Raw genomic sequence first — 24023 nt, 5'->3', positions numbered from 1 at the left:
GCTGTGGGGTGAGATATTGCTGTGTTAAACATAGACATGTACTCAAGATGTTAGAACTTTTATGTGATTCATTTTAATTTTGATTGATTTTTGGCTACCAACATTTTATTCATATAAATGATTTTACTTTGTATTTATACATAGGAACGTCTCTGGAGAAAATCGCGTTCACCACATAACAATGGAACTTGCTACGGGGTTGATCTCAATAGAAACTTTGATGGAAAGTGGTGCAGTAAGTTCATGACATAAGACAATGTTTCTCTTACATCCTAGAGGAAGCTGGGGTCCATATTAGTACCATGGGGTATAGACGGGTCTACCAGGAGCCATGCCTCTCCTACCAGACCCAGTTTAGAAAATGTGCCCAGAGGAGCCGGTCACAGCTAGGGTAGCTCCTAGAGTTTCTTTGGTTTTATTAATTTTTTTGAGACTATTTAGGCACAGGGAGGCTGCTGGCAACATCCACCCTGCTTCGTGGGACTCAGGGAGGAGTAGTGTCCAACCCTTTGAGGTTAGTGGCTCCTATCTCCGATGACAGGACACTGAGCTCCTGAGGGTGATGATTGTTAGCCCCCGAGGCGACCGCTCACTCTCGCAGCATGCCGACACCCCCCAACAGAGCCAGAAGATCGCGGTGGTGAGTGTATCTCCAGTGACCCGACAAGCGGGGGGCTGGTGTGTATAGCGGTTACAGGGTTAAGAGTGCACTAGTGACACTGTGCTCTGGAAGGCTCAGCAGTACAGATGCAGCGCTGTGAGGGGCGCCCTGGGCTAGAGCGATACCCTTTCAACTGGTCACTCTGGCTATCAGGGGCTTCGGTTACACTGCTAGCAATATTACCTCAGGACAGTATAAATATTTCAAATGTGCGGGAAGATGCGCCATGTTCAGGGGGCAGAGCTTCTCTTCAGAGCAGACCCAGCAGCTCACCGGCGCCATTTTCACGGCAACCGCTGCCAAGTCAACCTTTCTTCCCTCAGCCTCTCAGACGACTAAGAAACCATTGTCTACGTCCTTTATGAAGTCCTTTCGGTCTGCAAAAGCTAAAAAGTCCAAGACTCCTACCACTTTCTTCAGAGGTGGGCGAGCAAAATCCAAAAAACCGACACCTGCAGGTTCCCAAGACCAGAAACCTGCCTCTGTGTCCTCAAAATCCTCAGCATGACCGTGGACCTCCCTGCCTGGAGAACATCACGTCTGGATGTCATCCGGTCTGGATTCCTGGTTACAGGATATTGTGTCCATGGGGTACAAAGTAGGGATGTGCACTTGCAATTTTTCGGGTTTTGTGTTTTGGTTTTGGGTTCGGTTCCGCGGCCGTGTTTTGGGTTCGACCGCGTTTTGGCAAAACCTCACCGAATTTTTTTTGTCGGATTCGGGTGTGTTTTGGATTCGGGTGTTTTTTTTTTCAAAAAACCCTAAAAAACAGCTTAAATCATAGAATTTGGGGGTCATTTTGATCCCAAAGTATTATTAACCTCAAAAACCATAATTTCCACTCATTTTCAGTCTATTCTGAATACCTCACACCTCACAATATTATTTTTAGTTCTAAAATTTGCACCGAGGTCGCTGGATGACTAAGCTAAGCGACCCTAGTGGCCGACACAAACACCTGGCCCATCTAGGAGTGTCACTGCAGTGTCACGCAGGATGGCCCTTCCAAAAAACACTCCCCAAACAGCACATGACGCAAAGAAGAAAAAAAGAGGCGCAATGAGGTAGCTGTGTGAGTAAGCTAAGCGACCCTAGTGGCCGACACAAACACCTGGCCCATCTAGGAGTGGCACTGCAGTGTCACGCAGGATGGCCCTTCCAAAAAACACTCCCCAAACAGCACATGACGCAAAGAAGAAAAAAAGAGGCGCAATGAGGTAGCTGTGTGAGTAAACTAAGCGACCCTAGTGGCTGACACAAACACCTGGCCCATCTAGGAGTGTCACTGCAGTGTCACGCAGGATGGCCCTTCCAAAAAACACTCCCCAAACAGCACATGACGCAAAGAAGAAAAAAAGAGGCGCAATGAGGTAGCTGTGTGAGTAAGATAAGCGACCCTAGTGGCCGACACAAACACCTGGCCCATCTAGGAGTGGCACTGCAGTGTCACGCAGGATGGCCCTTCCAAAAAACACTCCCCAAACAGCACATGACGCAAATAAAAATGAAAGAAAAAAGAGGTGCAAGATGGAATTGTCCTTGGGCCCTCCCACCCACCCTTATGTTGTATAAACAGGACATGCACACTTTAACCAACCCATCATTTCAGTGACAGGGTCTGCCACACGACTGTGACTGAAATGACGGGTTGGTTTGGACCCCCACCGAAAAAGAAGCAATTAATCTCTCCTTGCACAAACTGGCTCTACAGAGGCAAGATGTCCACCTCATCATCATCCTCCGATATATCACCGTGTACATCCCGCTCCTCACAGATTATCAATTCGTCCCCACTGGAATCCACCATCTCAGCTCCCTGTGTACTTTGTGGAGGCAATTGCTGCTGGTCAATGTCTCCACGGAGGAATTGATTATAATTCATTTTAATGAACATCATCTTCTCCACATTTTCTGGAAGTAACCTCGTACGCAGATTGCTGACAAGGTGAGCGGCGGCACTAAACACTCTTTCGGAGTACACACTTGTGGGAGGCCAACTTAGGTAGAATAAAGCCAGTTTGTGCAAGGGCCTCCAAATTGCCTCTTTTTCCTGCCAGTATAAGTACGGACTGTGTGACGTGCCTACTTGGATGCGGTCACTCATATAATCCTCCACCATTCTTTCAATGGTGAGAGAATCATATGCAGTGACAGTAGACGACATGTCCGTAATCATTGTCAGGTCCTTCAGTCCGGACCAGATGTCAGCATCAGCACTCGCTCCAGACTGCCCTGCATCACCGCCAGCGGGTGGGCTCGGAATTCTGAGCCTTTTCCTCGCACCCCCAGTTGCGGGAGAATGTGAAGGAGGAGATGTTGACAGGTCGCGTTCCGCTTGACTTGACAATTTTGTCACCAGCAGGTCTTTGAACCCCAGCAGACTTGTGTCTGCCGGAAAGAGAGATCCAAGGAAGTTTTTAAATCTAGGATCGAGCACGGTGGCCAAAATGTAGTGCTCTGATTTCAACAGATTGACCACCCATGAATCCTTGTTAAGCGAATTAAGGGCTCCATCCACAAGTCCCACATGCCTAGCGGAATCGCTCCCTTTTAGCTCCTCCTTCAATGCCTCCAGCTTCTTCTGCAAAAGCCTGATGAGGGGAATGACCTGACTCAGGCTGGCAGTGTCTGAACTGACTTCACGTGTGGCAAGTTCAAAAGGTTGCAGAACCTTGCACAACGTTGAAATCATTCTCCACTGCGCTTGAGACAGGTACATTCCACCTCCTATATCGTGCTCAATTGTATAGGCTTGAATGGCCTTTTGCTGCTCCTCCAACCTCTGAAGCATATAGAGGGTTGAATTCCACCTCGTTACCACTTCTTGCTTCAGATGATGGCAGGGCAGGTTCAGGAGTTTTTGGTGGTGCTCCAGTCTTCTGTACGTGGTGCCTGTACGCCGAAAGTGTCCCGCAATTCTTCTGGCCACCGACAGCATCTCTTGCACGCCCCTGTCGTTTTTTAAAAAATTCTGCACCACCAAATTCAAGGTATGTGCAAAACATGGGACGTGCTGGAATTTGCCCATATTTAATGCACACACAATATTGCTGGCGTTGTCCGATGCCACAAATCCACAGGAGAGTCCAATTGGGGTAAGCCATTCCGCGATGATCTTCCTCAGTTGCCGTAAGAGGTTTTCAGCTGTGTGCGTATTCTGGAAAGCGGTGATACAAAGCGTAGCCTGCCTAGGAAAGAGCTGGCGTTTGCGAGATGCTGCTACTGGTGCCGCCGCTGCTGTTCTTGCGGCGGGAGTCCATACATCTACCCAGTGGGCTGTCACAGTCATATAGTCCTGACCCTGCCCTGCTCCACTTGTCCACATGTCCGTGGTTAAGTGGACATTGGGTACAACTGCATTTTTTAGGACACTGGTGAGTCTTTTTCTGACGTCCGTGTACATTCTCGGTATCGCCTGCCTAGAGAAGTGGAACCTAGATGGTATTTGGTAACGGGGGCACACTGCCTCAATAAATTGTCTAGTTCCCTGTGAACTAACGGCGGATACCGGACGCACGTCTAACACCAACATAGTTGTCAAGGCCTCAGTTATCCGCTTTGCAACAGGATGACTGCTGTGATATTTCATCTTCCTCGCAAAGGACTGTTGGACAGTCAATTGCTTGGTGGAAGTAGTAAAAGTGGGCTTACGACTTCCCCTCTGGGATGACCATCGACTCCCAGCAGCAACAACAGCAGCGCCAGCAGTAGTAGGCGTTACACGCAAGGATGCATCGGAGGAATCCCAGGCAGGAGAGGACTCGTCAGAATTGCCAGTGACATGGCATGCAGGACTATTGGCATTCCTGGGGAAGGAGGAAATTGACACTGAGGGAGTTGGTGGGGTGGTTTGCGTGAGCTTGGTTACAAGAGGAAGGGATTTACTGGTCAGTGGACTGCTTCCGCTGTCGCCCAAAGTTTTTGAACTTGTCACTGACTTATTATGAATGCGCTGCAGGTGACGTATAAGGGAGGATGTTCCGAGGTGGTTAACGTCCTTACCCCTACTTATTACAGCTTGACAAAGGCAACACACGGCTTGACAAATGTTGTCCGCATTTCTGGTGAAATACTTCCACACCGAAGAGCTGATTTTTTTGGTATTTTCACCAGGCATGTCAACGGCCCTATTCCTCCCACGGACAACAGGTGTCTCCCCGGGTGCCTGACTTAAACAAACCACCTCACCATCAGAATCCTCCTTGTCAATTTCCTCCCCAGCGCCAGCAACACCCATATCCTCCTCATCCTGGTGTACTTCAACACTGACATCTTCAATCTGACTATCAGGAACTGGACTGCGGGTGCTCCTTCCAGCACTTGCAGGGGGCGTGCAAATGGTGGAAGGCGCATGCTCTTCACGTCCAGTGTTGGGAAGGTCAGGCATCGCAACCGACACAATTGGACTCTCCTTGTGGATTTGGGATTTCGAAGAACGCACAGTTCTTTGCGGTGCTTTTGCCAGCTTGAGTCTTTTCAGTTTTCTAGCGAGAGGCTGAGTGCTTCCATCCTCATGTGAAGCTGAACCACTAGCCATGAACATAGGCCAGGGCCTCAGCCGTTCCTTGCCACTCCGTGTGGTAAATGGCATATTGGCAAGTTTACGCTTCTCCTCCGACAATTTTATTTTAGATTTTGGAGTCCTTTTTTTACTGATATTTGGTGTTTTGGATTTTACATGCTCTGTACTATGACATTGGGCATCGGCCTTGGCAGACGATGTTGCTGGCATTTCATCGTCTCGGCCATGACTAGTGGCAGCAGCTTCAGCACGAGGTGGAAGTGGATCTTGATCTTTCCCTAATTTTGGAACCTCAACATTTTTGTTCTCCATATTTTAATAGGCACAACTAAAAGGCACCTCAGGTAAACAATGGAGATGGATGGATACTAGTATACTTATGGATGGACGAGCGACTGCCGACACAGAGGTAGCTACAGCCGTGGACTACCGTACTGTGTCTGCTGCTAATATAGACTGGATGATAATGAGATGAAATCAATATATTGTTAGGGTCTCCTGCCCTGTGCTGCCACGTCGTCATGGCAACCGGGAGACAAGTGCTAGCGGAGTAACCTGAGCGCAACTGATACTCCGGTTCGGGTCTTTTGCTGTGCAGTGGTTACAGGCAGGGGATCCGGTGCTGGTTTTTGTGCTCACAGTCTGTGAGGTCTGAGGGGGGCGTGGACAGCACCTGCTTTATAAGGCCTCTTCTCAGGTTAAGCAGATGCTGCTGAATCTTTGTTGGTTAGTCAGTTCCTGAAAGTTAGCCAGTACTGTGTAGCTTTGTATTTGTTGTTGCTTACTGCAAATAGGCCTGGGGATTTGGTACTACACTCTGCCAATCCAGACCTAGCAGTAAGACTGGAGTCAGTCGTTTAGCCTGCTGAGGTTCTTTTGATATTCTGTGAACCCAGCAGGTTTGTGGCTGTACTTTCAGACCTGCCTGCTTAATCCTCTCTCACTGTGCAGGGTGTCCATGTGTCAGTTTAGTGGCAGTAAGCTGTACCTGGGTTCTGCAAGTGAGAATTAGGATTGTGGAGACTCTCCTTGTGTCTATTATTCCATCTCTGACCAAGGAGTTTACTGCCACACCCGTTGGTAACCCTTTAGGGTTTTGCTGTTGCCCTTAGCAACAGCATTTCGGGTTCTCTACGTATTAAAACACAACATCTTGCTTTTTCCATCTGAGCATTTCTAATACTAGGGAGACACCCAGTTTCTTAGCCTCTGGGCTTCTCTGTTCACTCTGTGTTGGTTTTGTTACCCTATCACCTTCTGTGTACGTTATGTCATATTTCCCAGTCTGTCTGTGAGTTCATTTGTTTTGCATCCCTCTCTGTTCAGACATCAGTACATTCCTGCAGGCACTGGTGTGCATAACAGTTCAAACACCAGTACATTCCTGCAGGCACTGGTGTGCATAACATATATATATATATATATATATATATAATATCACTAGTACTGCAGCCGGACAGGTATATATATTTATTATGTAATGACTGATGACGGACCTGCTGGACACTGTCAGCTCAGCAGCACCGCAGACTGCTACAGTAAGCTACTATAGTGGTATGTATAAAGAAGAAGAAAGAAAAAAAAAACCACGGGTAGGTGGTATACAATTATGGATGGACCAGCGACTGCCGACACAGAGGTAGCTACAGCCGTGGACTACCGTACTGTGTCTGCTGCTAATATAGACTGGATGATAATGAGATGAAATCAATATATATATATATAATATCACTAGTACTGCAGCCGGACAGGTATATATATTTATTATGTAATGACTGATGACGGACCTGCTGGACACTGTCAGCTCAGCAGCACCGCAGACTGCTACAGTAAGCTATTATAGTAGTATGTATAAAGAAGAAGAAAGAAAAAAAAAACCACGGGTAGGTGGTATACAATTATGGATGGACCAGCGACTGCCGACACAGAGGTAGCTACAGCCGTGGACTACCGTACTGTGTCTGCTGCTAATATAGACTGGATGATAATGAGATGAAATCAATATATATATATATATAATATCACTAGTACTGCAGCCGGACAGGTATATATATTTATTATATAATGACTGATGACGGACCTGCTGGACACTGTCAGCTCAGCAGCACCGCAGACTGCTACAGTAAGCTACTATAGTAGTATGTATAAAGAAGAAGAAAGAAAAAAAAAAAACCACGGGTAGGTGGTATACAATTATGGATGGACCAGCGACTGCCGACACAGAGGTAGCTACAGCCGTGGACTACCGTACTGTGTCTGCTGCTAATATAGACTGGATGATAATGAGATGAAATCAATATATATATATATATAATATCACTAGTACTGCAGCCGGACAGGTATATATATTTATTATGTAATGACTGATGACGGACCTGCTGGACACTGTCAGCTCAGCAGCACTGCAGACTGCTACAGTAAGCTACTATAGTAGTATGTATAAAGAAGAAGAAAGAAAAAAAAAACCACGGGTAGGTGGTATACAATTATGGATGGACCAGCGACTGCCGACACAGAGGTAGCTACAGCCGTGGACTACCGTACTGTGTCTGCTGCTAATATAGACTGGATGATAATGAGATGAAATCAATATATATATATATATATATAATATCACTAGTACTGCAGCCGGACAGGTATATATATTTATTATGTAATGACTGATGACGGACCTGCTGGACACAGTCAGCTCAGCAGCACCGCAGACTGCTACAGTAAGCTACTATAGTAGTATGTATAAAGAAGAAAGAAAAAAAAAAAACCACGGGTAGGTGGTATACAATATTATATATATATTATATACAATTTTATATATATATATATATATATATATATATATATTAAACTGGTGGTGACTGGTGGTCAGGTCACTGGTCACACTATCAGCAACTTGCAAGTAGTACTCCTAAGCAGACAATCACAATATATATTATACTGGTGGTCAGTGTGGTCACAATGGCAGTGTGGCACTCTGGCAGCAAAAGTGTGCACTGTACGTTATATGTACTCCTGAGTCCTGCTCTCAGACTCTAACTGCTCCCCACTGTCAGTGTCTCCCCCACAAGTCAGATAATATACAGTCACACTATCTATCACTTCAGCAAGTAACTAGTACTCCTCCTAATGCTCCCCAAAATAACTACTGTGTCTCTCTCTACTGTCTCACTCTCTTCTCTATAAACGGAGAGGACGCCAGCCACGTCCTCTCCCTATGAATCTCAATGCACGTGTGAAAATGGCGGCGACGCGCGGCTCCTTATATAGAATCCGAGTCTCGCGATAGAATCCGAGCCTCGCGAGAATCCGACAGCGGGATGATGACGTTCGGGCGCGCTCGGATTAACCGAGCAAGGCGGGAAGATCCGAGTCGCTCGGCCCCGTGTAAAAAAACATGAAGTTCGGGCGGGTTCGGATTCCGAGGAACCGAACCCGCTCATCCCTAGTACAAAGTGGAGTTGTAAGAGCTTCCACCCCACAGACACAGCAGCTATATAAAAAGAGGTTGGTCAGACCTCAAAACTTACAGCACGAAAACAAATAAAAATACAGCGCTAAGGTCACTAATGAAATGAAGAGGTCACTGCAATCCACATATCAAATGAACACGTACATTTAATATAAATACCATAACAACATACACAATTAAAATTCAATTAAAATTACTGCATGTAATGCTGCTCCCAAGAAGATGGAAATAATAGGAACTCAAGAAGAGTCTACTTGACCTGTTCCTTTGTAATAGTCCCTTCTAATCTCATAGGCCTATAAAATGATCAACCATGAGCGGGGGGCGGTAAACAGCAGCATACACCCATGCTGCTGTTTACCGCTCCCCTGGATCTACAATAAAAGAAGTACCAAAGAGCTAAAGACCTGGACCAAGTCCCCACATTCAACATCAATTGGACCTTGCTGGAGGGATCTTGTCAAACCGTGACAACCACTTCACATCTTTCTTCAAGGGACCGCTACTCTGCGGGATGTCAAACCGCTTTAACGCCTTGAACACTTCAGTGGTAATTATCATTCATGGTTGATCATTTTATAGGCCTATGAGATTAGAAGGGACTTTTACAAAGGAACAGGTCAAGTAGACTCTTCTTGAGTTCCTATTATTTCCATCTTCTTGGGAGCAGCATTACATTCAGCAATTTTAATTGAATTTTAATTGTGTATGTTGTTATGGTATTTATATTAAATGTACGTGTTCATTTGATATGTGGATTGCAGTGACCTCTTCATTTCATTAGTGAACTTAGCGCTGTATTTTTCTTTGTTTAGGTTCTTCAAATCAGGCTTGCCAGCTTTGCTGACAGAAAGGGCTATCTTTCAGGAAGCCAGATGTAATTGTTCCAGTTCCACCTCATCTAGTAAACCAGGGTTACTATTCAAACTTATTTGTGGTACCGAAACCGGATGGTTCGGTCAGACCAATTTTGAACCTGAAGTCGCTAAACCCTTATCTGAGGGACTTCAAGTTCAAAATGGAGTCTCAGAGAGCGGTGATCTCAGGGCTGGAGGAGGGAGAGTTTCTGGTGTCCTTAGACATTAAGGATGCGTATCTCCACATTCCGATTTGGCTGCCACACCAGGCTTATATCAGATTTGCGCTGTTGCACTGTCACTATCAGTTCCAGGCATTGCCGTTCAGCCTCTTCACAGCACCGAGGGTATTCACTAAGGTAATGGCAGAGATGATGATTCTCCTCCGCAGGCAGGGGGTGAATATAATTCCTTATCTGGACGATCTGCTGATAAATGCATCGTCCAGGGAGAGGTTGTTGCAGTCCATTGCTCTCACGACTCGACTGCTCAGGGAACATGGATGGATCCTGAATCTTCCCAAGTCACATTTGGAGCCAACAAGGAGATTGTCTTTCCTAGGGATGATCCTCGACATAGACGTGCAGAGGGTATTTCTACCGGTGGAGAAAGCGTTGGTGATCCAAACTATGGTCCGTGATGTCTTGAAGCCTTCCCAGGTATCGGTTCATCAGTGCATTTGCCTTCCGGGGAAGATGGTTGCCTCCTGCAAGGCTCTTCAGTACAGAAGATTTCATGCACGGTCCTTCCAACTGGATCTCCTGGACAAGTGGTCGGGGTCTCATCTGCACATGCACCAGAGGATACGTCTGTCGCCAAGAGCCAGGATTTCACTCCTGTGGTGGCTACAATTGCCTCACCTTCTAGAGGGCCAAATGTTCGGGATTCAGAACTGGATCCTTCTAACCACGAATGCAAGTCTCAGAGGTTGGGGTGCAGTCATCCAAGGGTAAACCTTCCAAGGAAGTCTGGAATCCCTTCTTCCAATCGACATTCTGGAACTAAGGGTCGTGTACAACGGTCTTCTACAAGCGGCACATCTTCTACAAGATCGGGCCATTCAGGTGCAGTCGGACAATGTAGCAATAGTGGTCTACATAAACCGATAGGGCGGAACGAAGAGCAGAGCGGCAATGTCAGAGGTAAAAAGAATCCTCCTCTGGGCAGACAGGCACGCGTTGGCGATGTCAGCAATCTTCATTACGGGTGTGGACAACTGGGAAGCAGACTTCCTCAGCAGACACGATCTCCATCCAGGAGAGTGGGGCCTCCATCAGGAGGTGTTCACAGAGGTGACAAATCTTTGGGGTGTACCTCAAATAGATATGATAGCCTGCCGTCTCAACAAGAAGCTTTGGAGGTACTGTTCCAGGTCAAGAGACCCACAAGCAGTGGGTGTAACTCCGTGGGTGTTCCAGTCAGTGTACGTGTTTCCTCTAATTCCACTCATTCCAAGGATTCTAAAACTCGTAAAGCGAACAAGAGTTCAGGCAATCCTCATTGCTCCGGACGGGCCAAGAAGGGCTTGGTACGCGGATCTTCTGGATCTACTGCTGGAAGACCTGAGGCCTCTTCCTCTTCGGAAGGACCTTCTGCAACAGGGCCCATTCACTTATCAAGACTTACCATGGCTACATTTGATGGCATGGAGGGTGAACACCAGATATTATCTCGGAAGGGCATTCCGAACAAGGTTATTCCTACCCTGATACAGGCTAGGAAAGGAGTAACGTCTAAACATTACCATCGCATTTTGAAAAAGTATGTATCTTGGTGTGAATCCAAGAAGTTTCCTACGGTGGAGTTTCAACTGGGACGGTTTCTCCTCTTCCTGCAAACCGGTGTGGATATGGGCCTGAGGTTGGGATCCATAATGTCCAGATATCATCCTTATCCATTTTCTTCCAGAAACAACTGGCTTCCCTCCCTGAGGTTCAGACTTTCTTAAAAGGGGTTCTGCACATCCAGCCTCCCTTTGTGCTGCCTACGGCACCCTGGGATCTTAATGTGGTGTTACAGTTCCTCCAATCGGATTGGTTCAAGCCTCTACAGGAGGTTGAGGTCAAATTTCTCACATGGAAGGCTGTCACTTTGTTGGCCTTAGCTTCTGCTAGACGTGTGTCAGAGTTGGGGGCTTTGTCTTGTAAAAGCCCCGACTTAATCTTCCATGAAGATAGAGCTGAGCTCCGGACACGTCAGCAGTTCCTTCCAAAGGTTTTGTCGGCTTTTCATATCAACCAACCTATTGTGGTGCCAATTGCTACTGACTCGTCAATTTTGTCAAAGTCCTTGGATGTTGTAAGGGCTCTGAAACTCTTTGTGAAGAGGACTGCTCGTCCCAGAAAATCGGAATCTCTGTTTGTCCTGTTTTATCCCAAGAAAATTGGGTGTCCTGTGTCTAAGCAGACGATCTCTCGCTGGATCAGGGTCACTATGCAGCGTGAATATTCTACGGCAGGATTGCAGTGTCCAAAATCTGTTAAGGCCCACTCTACTCGTAAGGTGGGTTCTTCCTGGGCGGCTGCCCAGGGTGTCTCAGCTTTACAGCTTTGCCAAGTGGCTACATGGACTGGGCCAAACATGTTTGCTAAGTTATACAAGTTCGATACTTTAGCCACTGAGGACCTATGGTTTGGTAAGTCGGTTCTGCAGGAGCCTCCGCGCTCTCTACCTCTGGTTTTGCGAGCTTTCCTCTAGGAGGTAAGAGAAAATAGGATTTTAATTACCTACTGGTAAATCCTTTTCTCGTAGTCCGTAGAGGATGCTGGGCGCCCGCCTGGTGCTTCGTGATCCTGAAGTGGTTACTTGGTTCAGTACTGCTTAGTTCCTGGTTAAGTACTGTTTTGTTACTTGGTTAAGTAATCTTGTTCAGCAGTTGCTGAGTTTTCAAGCTGGTTAGCTTGGATTGCCTGGTATGTGTGAGCTAGTGTGAATCTCGCCACTATCTGTGTAATGTCCTTCTCTCAAAGTTGTCCGTCTCCATGGGCACAGTTTCTAGACTGAGTCTGGTAGGAGGGGCATAGAGGGAGGAGCCAGCCCACACTCTCAAACTCTTAAAGTGCCAATGGCTCCTGGTGGACTCGTCTATACCCCAATGGTAATAATATGGACCCCAGCATCCTCTACAGACTATGAGAAAAGGATTTACCGGTAGGTAATTAAAATCCTATTTTTGCCTACAGTATATGGGAGTCCAAAAAAATCACTCTCCCTGCAACTCCTACATCCAGCCCCCTTGACCCAGGGAGCAAGTTGCGTGGGGAAAAAGATGCACAGCTCAAAATATGTGCATGTGCCTTAAAAATAAAAAAGGAGCAAGTTGTGGCCAAAATAAGCTACAACTTGGGTACTCCTCCAACTCAGTATGGGGTCCTACGTGTTTCTGGGATACGTTTGGCATCCCATCAGGGGACCAATGCTGGAATCCTGACACTCCTTAGAAGACTGGTGCCGGGACACTGACAGCTGACATTCCGCCGGTAAGAATCGGGGTGGGTATTAGGCTAAGGGTCAGGGGGAGGATAGGGTTAGGCATTATAGGGGGGTTATGGTTAGGCACTAGAGGTATGGTTAGGTGTAGCTGCACCCCCCGAAATTTAGCTGTAGCCACCACCCACCTAGATTTAGCCCTAGCGCCACCAAGGGGGGTTAGGGTGGTGGTGGTGGGGGTATTGCATTTAGGGTAGTTAATCCCAAAACCTGTCGCCATTCTCCTCTCCACTATGCCGGAGACAGTCATGTGACGGCCAGCATCCTGAACGCCGGCTAAATGTTTCACACCCGTGCATTTCAAATGATTTCATGGAAACGGTTTTCAACACTTTAAGTTGGCAATAATGTAAATTGATTTACAGACAATAGATTTTAAATTTAAAATATTTTTTTCTTCAAACCTTGAATAAATAGTCAAAATGCAGCAGAATCTTTCTGTCTCATCATTCTGGTACAATGGTTGATCTAAGGATGGGTCCATTGAGTTCAGACCCAGTAGCGGATCTTGGCATGGGCAAGCAGGACTTTTGCCCAGGGCGCCGCCTTCCGGAGGGCGCCGGCGCCTTCCGGAGGGTGCCGCACCACGGCAAGATCCGCTGCTGCTGTGCCTCCCGCTGCCCGCTGTACACTGTCCCTCTGTGAAGGGAAACTAGATGCTACGCATCTAGTTTCCCTTCGTGGGCTGCCCCCTGTGAAGGGAAACTAGATGCTACGTGTCTAGTTTCCCTTCGTGGAGAGGACCTTTTCTGTAATGATGTGCGGTGTGCGTTGACATGATCGCGCACCGTACAGCAAAGGTCCTCTCCACGAAGGGAACTAGACGCGTAGCGTCTAGTTTTCCTTCGTGGAGAGGACCTTTGCTGTGCGGTGCGCGATGACATCATCGCGCACCGCACATCATTTCAGCGGCGCTACTACTGTACAGGGGGCGTAACTGATAACGCCCCCTGTATGAAGCAACGCCCCTTACGGCCACCCGGGCCGCAAAAAAAGACCCTGAGCAAGCCCTCTTCACACCAAAAGACAGTCTCTAGCCAAGCACTTAGCTGGATTTATAAACACTCCTTTATGTTATGTAATATAAACCTGCAAAGTAACAAACTCAAAGAAAATAATCTAGACTTTATCTTTGAATGTGGTCACACCTGTATCTTGAACTATGGACCCTAGACAAATGCCCACCTTCCATAGCCTGGACCTGATCTGCTATTTAAAAAAATCACAAATGTTACTTTATGCATTCTAGAGCTACAATGGTGATTTTACTCCATCTGTAGCCTTATAAAGTATCCCAGTTGTATTTATTCCTTGTATGAAATTAATTGTAATGTATCCGGCTAACCATTTTGTACATCTTTCCTTTTAGCAATTGGTGCATCCAATGTTTGTAGCAGCAATACATACTGTGGACCTGGCCCAGCCTCAGAACCGGAGGTCCAAGCTGTGTCTCAGCTGCTGAGTGGTCTAAAATCTGATATCTTATGTTTCCTGACAATGCACTCATACAGCCAACTCATTCTGCTTCCCTACGGGTACACCACTAATGCTTCTGCCAACCATGATGAAATGGTAAGTGGCCAAATAGGTTTTTATCAAAGGCTGTCTTTTGGATGTTGGATAACCGGTGGCAATCACTGTAGGGTACTGTACATGTATCAAACCTTGGAGGAGATAGAGTGGAGAGAGACAAAGTACAGGGACAGATTAAGGCTTGTGGGTGCCCAGGGGCAACTAAATTGTGGGGCCCCCACTAAGTAAATTGATGGAAAATCTCCCCAACCCCCCCACACCGCAGCATTATTTGGAAGAGTGCAGAGCCAATATAGCACCCCCCATCTCCTCCCTCCCAGCAATGGAGCATTTCTTGGAACTGTATCATTGTGCTCTACTGGCTCCTGACTGTATTGAGGAGCTCCTCGCCAGCCACTGTTAAGGAAAAGCTGAGCCAGCGAGGAGAAGGGCAAAAGAGTGGCAGGGGACTGTGTGTGGGGGCCCCTAGTGTGTGGGGGGGCCCCGGGACAACCGCTCCTGTTGCCCCTCCTATAATCTGGCCCAGATAAATTATCACCCAATTAGCTCCTGCCATTTTGCTGGCTGTGTTTGAAAATGACAGGAGCTGATTGGTTGATTCTATATCTTTCTCCATTTTAGCTCACTCCAAGGTTTAATACACCTTCCCCTTTGTTAGCTGAACCAATATTCATGTGAATTCCACTTTCAACTTGTTAGCAACCAGGAACAGGTTATACTGTAGTTCCAGGTGTCGTTAAGAGGGTTGGACCAATAGGGCCACTACCAGCCTGAGCATGCTGCATTCTGGGGCGTGAAGCTGATTCATGTGTGGGTGACCAGGCTCTATCCTCTGAACTGTTAGACTGAGCCATGGGCGTAACTTCATACCAGGCGCCTGGAGGCAAAATAAAAGGTGGTGCCCTGGGGGGCAGTGGTTCCGACTTGCACGTGTGCTGACATCCCAGTGACTTGCAAAGGAGAGTGGTTTAGATAACCTGCACCGGAATGGGTAATTAATATAAGAAATATGTTGGCAGTTTATCTGATGATTTGTATCAGTCCAGAAGGTAAATATGACAGGAGGTGCCCTTAGGATAGGGATACCAAGTACTCAAAAACTAATGGCAGGAGGCCATATGTGTATGTAAACCCCTTTGTGAGGAACTCTTTTTAGCTGTAATCCTGCCATTAGTTTTTGATCCCAGCGACTTGCCAATGGTACATCTGGGAGAATAAAGATTCCTTATTGCAGCTAGTGTAATCGTGGGGATAAGAAATCTTTATTTTTGAGTGCTGGCTGCAAATGATAATAAATAGAGCACTGAGGGAGGGTTTATCAAAGCTCGGAGAGAGATAACATTGTGATACAGTACAAGCCAATCAACTTCTACCTTACAATTTACAGGCAGTGTTTGAAAAATGACAAGAGCGGATTGGTTGGTACTTTATCTCTCCCAATGTTATCTCTTTCCAAGCTTTGATAGAACCCCCACTAAAAGTTTTATTATAATAATTAGTGCATTTCCTTAAAACAACTTCTGCTCTCCTTTCTGTAATCATATAAGACACAACAGCAGAACTGTAGCTCACCTTATACAGTACACACTTTGATCTGTTGTCACACATTCCAGGACTCTTTAGTTGAAGGGGGCTGCAAAGGGGGTTTGTGAACATGGACAGCAGTCAGCTTTGACTGTAGCAAATTTCTTTCCTTCTAGGAAACCCCCCTCCCCGACAGCTGGTGCATGGCTGCCAGCACCTCCAATGTCTCTGGGAGTTAGTCCACTGGACTGATCCCCGAGGAGAGAGTGCTGTAGCTATATTAGTCTCATCAGTAATTTGGACTCTGCAGTAATATTATTTATTGTGGAGACATTTCTAATAAAGGTTTTACGGTGTCCTGGGCCACAGCATGTTGCTCCCAGCACTGCCTACATTGCGAATGCTGTATTCTGAAACCAATTTAGACAGGGGGTATCCAAATATTTGATTTTTAGAGGAAAATAAACTCATACTTGCCCACAGAGAGGAAAATGTGATAGACTAAAGCATTATACAATGTACTACAGACAGCAGGGGCGGATCCAGAAGAAAATTAAAGTGGGGGGGGGGACCATGATAGGGGAACATTAATAGTTATATTTACATGCACCTAAGACACGCGTGCTCCCAGATAAGGGGTGTGGTATCACAGAATCATCAGGTAATGATTGGCTGTAGGAGCGCATCCTGGTTTATTGCCAATGTTTCACCCTGATGAAAAGGCTGATTGGGCCTTGAATTGTTGGTCACCTGTTCCATTAGTTATGGGAGCCTGGAAGGCATCCCAGCACTATATAATTATTATAATTTTTAGTTGGTGGTGGCAGGTGCAGCATACCTTGTTTTGGGACTGCAGTGAGACTCATACCCCTTTTCCACTGTAGCATATTGCCGGGTTGGTGACGCTGCTAGTGACGCAGCAGGAGCGGCGCTGGGAAATCACATGATCTCCCAGCGCCGCCCTCCCATACACTGTGAATGGGAGCCGTGTCAAGGCTCACACTACACAGCTTACCGGGTTGAACACGTGTTCAGCCCGGCAAGCTACCTGGGTAGGATTCCCGGATCACTTGATCCGGGAATCTGCAGGGGGACCCTTTTCCACTAGGGAAAAACACGGGTAAATGCGCGCCCCCCGTGTTTTAAAAGCTAGTGGAAAAGGGGTATTAGACTGCAGGACACAAACTGCCCATCTTTGATTAGCAGAAGCAGCCAGCTGGATCTCCAACAAGCAGCATAAGACGTCTGCAGGCCAGCCCTGTCACAGTCACACGGGCCGCCTTCTCACAGCTGAGGCTGAGTGTGACTGCACCTAGCATGATGGTAAAGGAAGTGGAGGAAGCGCTGGGTTTATTGTGCGGTGCAGTGAGGGCTAATGAAGCCTTCCGCGCCGTCATAAGAAACAGTTTTACTCGATGCTGGCATTTGAACCCCGCGCCTGGGCTGGACTCTGGCCGACTGGCAGTGGGGAAAGTAGGTTGCGGTGTGAGCAGGGGGAGGCTGGAACTGCAGCTCCAGCCTCCCCATTGGTTACCACACGGTCTTTCTGTTAGAGCCGCGGTCCTTGTGCCTTCCGGCTCTTTTATCAAATCTGACTGACGGAAATAGCAGTAATGCAGCTGCTGTTCTCCTTTTGAAAAAAACAAGAAGTCAGAAATGACAGGAGGGGGGAGTAAGTAAGAGAGAGAGAGGGGAGTAAGTAAGAGAGAGTAAGACATCAGCCCATTAAAAGCAAAATATCACTTGGTAAACAATACAAACGTTCTACCTGTGTCTGTGACACTGACTCCTGATTGCCTCCCACGTTCCTGCTCCATACCTGAGACTCAATGTGTACTACCTGACCCCCTTGGTCCTAAACCAAATGAACAAAATGCATGGACCAAGGGATCACTAACAACAGGATATTTAGTTTGAGATATTAGATAAATTCAGATATAAACCATGTTTTCTTTTCAAATATTTATTACAGATGGCCGTGGGGCTGAATGCCGCTGCCGAAATAACGAAGCTTTATGGTACACAATATGACGTTGGATCAACAGCTACTATACTGTGTAAGCTTATAGAGCAAGATAATGATGATAAATCTGGACACTTATTATTTTAGTCTGAAATAATAACTGTTTTGTGTAGTATTTGTACTTGTATTATTATTATTATTATTATTATCATCAATAATTATAATAATAATAATAATAAACATTATTAATAGGGTGCTACAAGTGGTCCGCAGCGCCATACATGTGGCAAACAATAATAAAGTACAGGGATAAAAGTACAGTACAGAGAATTGTACAATACAGTAGACAAGTAACAAACTCTCAATACAGCCACTGATGCAAGGGGTCCAATGTAAATATTCAGCATAAGCTGAGACCTGTACCTGTTAGCTTAGACTCAGATAACAGGCCTAATGCGGCAGAAGAAAAGAAAACAACTTTGGAGTGGAGTCCGGAGGCAGAGAGCCCAAAGGAGGAGGTGTAGAGTGTAGCTGGTGTGTAAGAGAAGTGGGTAATGAGAACAGGAGGGAGCTTACAGTACCTTCCTGCTCATTAGCTTACACTATGAAGGGAAAGGGTGATACAAATGGAAGACATAAGGAGAGAGCAAGTATAAAGGAAACTAAGGGCAAGAAGCGATAGTAAGAAAGTTAGAGGGTGCAAGAAGGTGAGGTAGACTACATGGTGATATTGTTTAATGGTGGACTTGTATGCTTTTATGAACAGATGGGGTTTCAGCGCCTGTTTAAAGCAATGGGGATAGTCTAATAGATGTAGGCGACTGTCCCCAATGCTGGGGGGGCAGAACAAGAGCAGTCTTGGATTCTGGAATGAGATGTGGTAACCAGAGGGGAGGAAAGGTGACAGTCATTAGCCAACCAAAGATGGTGTGAGGGAGTGTTTATGGAGATGAGGATGGAGATCTAGGTACTAGTGGAGTTGGAGAGGGATTTTTATGTGGTGGTGAGGAGTTTAAAGAGGATTCTGTAGGTGAAAGGCAGCCAGTGAAAGGCTTGGTGGATGTGAAGTGGAAGGAGAAGAAGATAAGTGTAGATGAATCACTGAGTACAGATTGAAGAGAGCAAGATGACAGAAGGGGAGGCCCATTAGGAGAAGGTTGAGTGAGTGGACAATGGTTTTGGTAGCTTCCAGGGAGAGGAAGGGTCTGAAGTGAGCAATGTTGTGGAGCTGGAGCAGATAGGATAGGGCAAGAGGTGGAATGTGGGGGTTGAAGGAAAAGGAATAGTTAAGAATGACTCTTAATCAGTAGAGCTGGGGAACAGAAGTGATAGCAATGTTATCGACAGTGATAGAGGCTGGGAGGGTAGGAGACTCTAGTTGGAGAGAAGACAATGAATTGGCCATGTTGAGTTTGAGAAAGCACTTCCAGGAGGAAATTGTGGAGAGGCAACTGGACACCTGAGAGAGATAGAGGCGATACTGAAGGCAGATGAGTTCACCCATGGAGAAACTGTACATAGAAAAGAGCTTGGGCCAAGGATAGAACCCTGGAGGATTGGGGAAGATAGAACCAGAGGTAGAATTAGGAGTGGTTGGTGAGGTAGGAGGAGAATCAAAAAAGAATGGTGTCAGAGAGACCAATGGTCTGAAGGATGTGCAGTAGTAGAGGATGATCCATGGTGTCATAAGCCACAGAGTGGTCAAGGAGGATGAGGAAGGAGAAGTGGTCCCTAACTTTGGCAGAGAGAAGATCGTTGGTGTTTTGGTCAGTTTCAGTGGAGTGGAGGGGGTGGGAGTCAGATTAGAGAGGATAAAGTATAGAGTTGATGGACAGGTAGCAGGTGTTATGGTTGTAGACAAGCTTCTCAAGTATTTTGAAAGCAAATTGGAGAAGATAAATGGGTCGGTAATTAGGGAGTGAGGAGGAATCAAGGTTCTTAGGTTTTGTTTAGAAGGGGTGAGACAAGAGCAAGTTTGAAGGATGAGGGGAAGATATCAGAGGAGAGGATTTGTTTGAAGAGGTGCACAAGTTGGGAGCAGGTAGTGGAGGAGAGGTAATGAAGGATAACACCCAAATACTGTTTTCAGCATTGTATACATTGAGATATAATGGAAGATAAAGTGGTAAGAGTACACTAAATGCACAACTTCTTAGCAGTAAAGATTTTTAAAAGTATGCAATCACAACCTGATAATTCCAGTTTATGTTGCTTCCAGTACTGTAGCTATTTCTTGTGAATAGATTACCGTATGTGTTACTGCATGAAAAAATAAAGATACTGTTGAAAGCTGGTTAAACCATGTTGTGTTGCTGGGGAACAAATGCTCCATTGTGACCTTATTTCATGTGCTGCGCAACCCCCACATGCTGCTGGGTGTATTGTCATTGAATTGCATGAGGGGGCAAATCCTCTGCACTCCTGGGCCCCTCCCTGCCATGCTCACTGTATTACATGAGGGTCATTGATACTGTCATCATTATCTGATGATCTCTGCATTGCATGATGGTTACCATAATACTCTGTGCACTATATGGTGGTTACTGGTGCTCCCTGCAGTATATGGTGGTCACTGAGATGCTCTGTGGTGGTTAGAGTGGTATGGTATGGTATAGTATAGTATAGTATAGTATAGTATAGTATAGGAAGCAGTGCGTACATTTTAGCATTTCAGTATGCCACCTGAACTAATCTACCACTGGAGATTCCCTTCACCTGAGAACCTTGTTTCAGGCCTTTGGTGGTGCATGGGGTGGGGCCACAGGCAGGGGCGTCGGAGTGGTGGAGGCTGAGAGCAGTAAGTTGTGTGCACTGCACTACTACAGGCAATGATCAGTGAGAGGAAGGGAGGTTCTGTGTGGCAGTGTGATCTGAAAAGGGCTGTGAGGGGGCTGCATGATCTGTGAGGAATGGGGGCTGTATGGAGGCAGTGTGATCTGAGGGAGGCTGTATGATCTGAGGCAGTGTGACTTGAGAGGATCTGTATAATCTAAGGCAGTGTGATCTGAGGGAGGCTGTATGATCTGTGAGGGGAGGGAGCTGTGTGGAGGCAGTGTGATCTGAGGGAGGCTGTATGTTCTGTTAGGGGATGAAGCTGTGTGGAGGCAGTGTGATCTGAGGGAGGCTGTATGATCTGTGAGGGGAGGGAGCTGTGTGGAGGTAGTGTGATCTGAGGGGGGCTGTATGATCTGTGAGGGGAGGGAGCTGTGTGGAGGCAGTGTGATCTGAGGGGGCTGTATGATCTGTGAGGGGAGGGGGCTGTGTGGAGGCAGTGTGATCTGAGGGAAGCTGTATGATGTGTGAGGGGAGGGAGCTGTGTGGAGGCAGTGTGATCTGAGGGGGGCTGTATGATCTGTGAGGGGAGGGAGCTGGGTGGAGGCAGTGTGATCTGAGGGAGCTGTATGATCTGTGAGGGGGGGAGCTGTGTGGAGGCAGTGTGATCTGAGGGGGGCTGTATGATCTGTGAGGGGAAGGAGCTGGGTGGAGGCAGTGTGATCTGAGGGAGCTGTATGATCTGTGAGGAGAGGGAGATGTGTGGAGGCAGTGTGATCTGAGGGGGCTGTATGATCTGTGAGGGTAGAAGGCTGTGTGGAGGCAGTATGATCTGAGGGAGCTGTATGATCTGTGAGGGGAGGGAGCTGGGTGGAGGCAGTGTGATCTGAGGGGGCTGTATGATCTGGGAGGGGAGGGAGCTGTGTGGAGGCAGTGTGATCTGAGGGGGCTGTATGATCTGTGAGGGGTGAGAACTGTGTGGAGGCAGTGTGATCTGAGGGAGGCTGTATGATCTGTGAGGGGTGGGATCTTTGTGGAGGCAGTGTGATCTGAGGGAGGCTGTATGATCTGTGAGGGGAGGGAGCTGTGTGGAGGTAGTGTGATCTGAGGGGGCTGTATGATCTGTGAGGGGAGGGAGCTGTGTGGAGGCAGTGTGATCTGAGGGAAGCTGTATGATCTGTGAGGGGAGGGAGCTGTGTGGAGGCAGTGTGATCTGAGGGGGCTGTATGATCTGTGAGGGGAGGGAGCTGTGTGGAGGCAGTGTGATCTGAGGGAAGCTGTATGATCTGTGAGGGGAGGGATCTGTGTGGAGGCAGTGTGATCTGAGGGGGCTGCATGATCTGTGAGGGGAGGGAGCTGTGTGGAGGCAGTGTGATCTGAGGGGGCTGTATGATCTGAGAGGGTGGAAGGTAGCTGTGTGGAGGCAGTGTGATCTGAAGGGGCTGCATGATCTGTGAGGGGAGGGAGCTGTGTGGAGGTAGTGTGTTCTGAGTGGGCTGTATGATCTGTGTATGGAGGGAGCTGTGTGGAGGCAGTGTGATCTGAGGGGGGCTGTATGATCTGTGAGGGGAGGGAGCTGTGTGGAGGCAGTGTGATATGAGAGGGCTGTATGATCTGTGAGGGGAGGGAGCTGTGTGGAGGCAGTGTGATCTGAGGGGGCTGTATGATCTGTGAGGAGAGGGAGCTGTGTGGAGGCAGTGTGATCTGAGGGGGGCTGTATGATCTGTGAGGGGAGGGAGCTGTGTGGAGGCAGTGTGATCTGAGGGGGCTGTATGATCTGTGACGGTAGAAGGTTGTGTGGAGGCAGTGTGATCTGAGTGGGCTGTATGATCTGTGAGGGGAGGGAGCTGTGTGGAGGTAGTGTGATCTGAGGGGGCTGTATGATCTGAGAGGGTAGAAGGTTGTGTGGAGGCAGTGTGATCTGAAGGGGCTGCATGATCTGTGAGGGGAGGGAGCTGTGTGGAGGTAGTGTGTTCTGAGTGGGCTGTATGATCTGTGTATGGAGGGAGCTGTGTGGAGGCAGTGCGATCTGAGGGGGCTGTATGATCTGTGAGGAGAGGGAGCTGTGTGGAGGCAGTGTGATCTGAGGGGGCTGTATGATCTGTGAGGGTAGAAGGCTGTGTGGAGGCTGTGTGATCTGAGGGGGCTATATGATCTGTGAGGGGTGGGATCTGTGTGGAGGCAGTGTGATCTGAGGGAGGCTGTATGATCTGTGAGGGGAGGGAGCTGTGTGGAGGCAGTGTGATCTGAGGGGGGCTGTATGATCTGTGAGGGGAGGGAGCTGTGTGGAGGCAGTGTGATATGAGAGGGCTGTATGATCTGTGAGGGGAGGGAGCTGTGTGGAGGCAGTGTGATCTGAGGGGGCTGTATGATCTGTGAGGGGTGGGATCTGTGTGGAGGCAGTGTGATCTGAGGGAGGCTGTATGATCTGTGAGGGGTGGGATTTATGTGAAGGCAGTGTGATCTGAGTGGGCTGTATGATCTGTGTATGGAGGGAGCTGTGTGGAGGCAGTGTGATCTGAGGGAGGCTGTATGATCTGTGAGGGGAGGGAGCTGTGTGGAGGCAGTGTGATATGAGGGAAGCTGTATGATCTGTGAGGGGAGGGAGCTGTGTGGAGGCAGTGTGATCTGAGGGAAGCTGTATGATCTGTGAGGGGAGGGAGCTGTGTGGAGGCAGTGTGATCTGAGGGGGGCTGTATGATCTGTGAGGGGTGGGAGCTGTGTGGAGGCAGTGTGATCTGAGGGGGCTGTATGATCTGTGAGGAGAGGGAGCTGTGTGGAGGCAGTGTGATCTGAGGGGGGCTGTATGATCTGTGAGGGGAGGGAGCTGTATGGAGGCAGTGTGATCTGAGGGAAGCTGTATGATCTGTGAGGGGAGGGAGCTGTGTGGAGGCAGTGTGATCTGAGGGGGGCTGTATGATCTGTGAGGGGAGGGAGCTGTGTGGAGGCAGTGTGATCTGAGGGGGCTGTATGATCTGTGAGGAGAGGGAGCTGTGTGGAGGCAGTGTGATCTGAGGGGGCTGTATGATCTGTGAGGGGAGGGAGCTGTGTGGAGGCAGTTTGATCTGAGGGGGCTGTATGATCTGTGACGGTAGAAGGTTGTGTGGAGGCAGTGTGATCTGAGTGGGCTGTATGATCTGTGAGGGGAGGGAGCTGTGTGGAGGTAGTGTGATCTGAGGGGGCTGTATGATCTGTGTATGGAGGGAGCTGTGTGGAGGCAGTGTGATCTGAGGGAG

At 47.8% G+C, this 24023-nt stretch overlaps 1 protein-coding gene across 1 annotated transcript in view; it reads left to right on the top strand.

Annotated features, from left to right (window-relative positions):
• Positions 1-24023, top strand: part of LOC134943270 (carboxypeptidase O-like) — a 107134-nt gene that overhangs the window by 70833 nt on the left and 12278 nt on the right. Inside the window, exons 7-9 of the mRNA XM_063932210.1 lie at positions 145-235; positions 14365-14567; positions 18025-18109. Of these exons, the coding sequence (XP_063788280.1) occupies positions 145-235; positions 14365-14567; positions 18025-18109 (379 nt within the window). The remainder of the gene's footprint in view (positions 1-144; positions 236-14364; positions 14568-18024; positions 18110-24023) is intronic.

This window comes from Pseudophryne corroboree, chromosome 7 (genome assembly GCF_028390025.1).
Source record: "Pseudophryne corroboree isolate aPseCor3 chromosome 7, aPseCor3.hap2, whole genome shotgun sequence".
Lineage (NCBI taxonomy): Eukaryota > Metazoa > Chordata > Amphibia > Anura > Myobatrachidae > Pseudophryne > Pseudophryne corroboree.
This window is presented reverse-complemented; position numbering and strand designations above follow the sequence as displayed.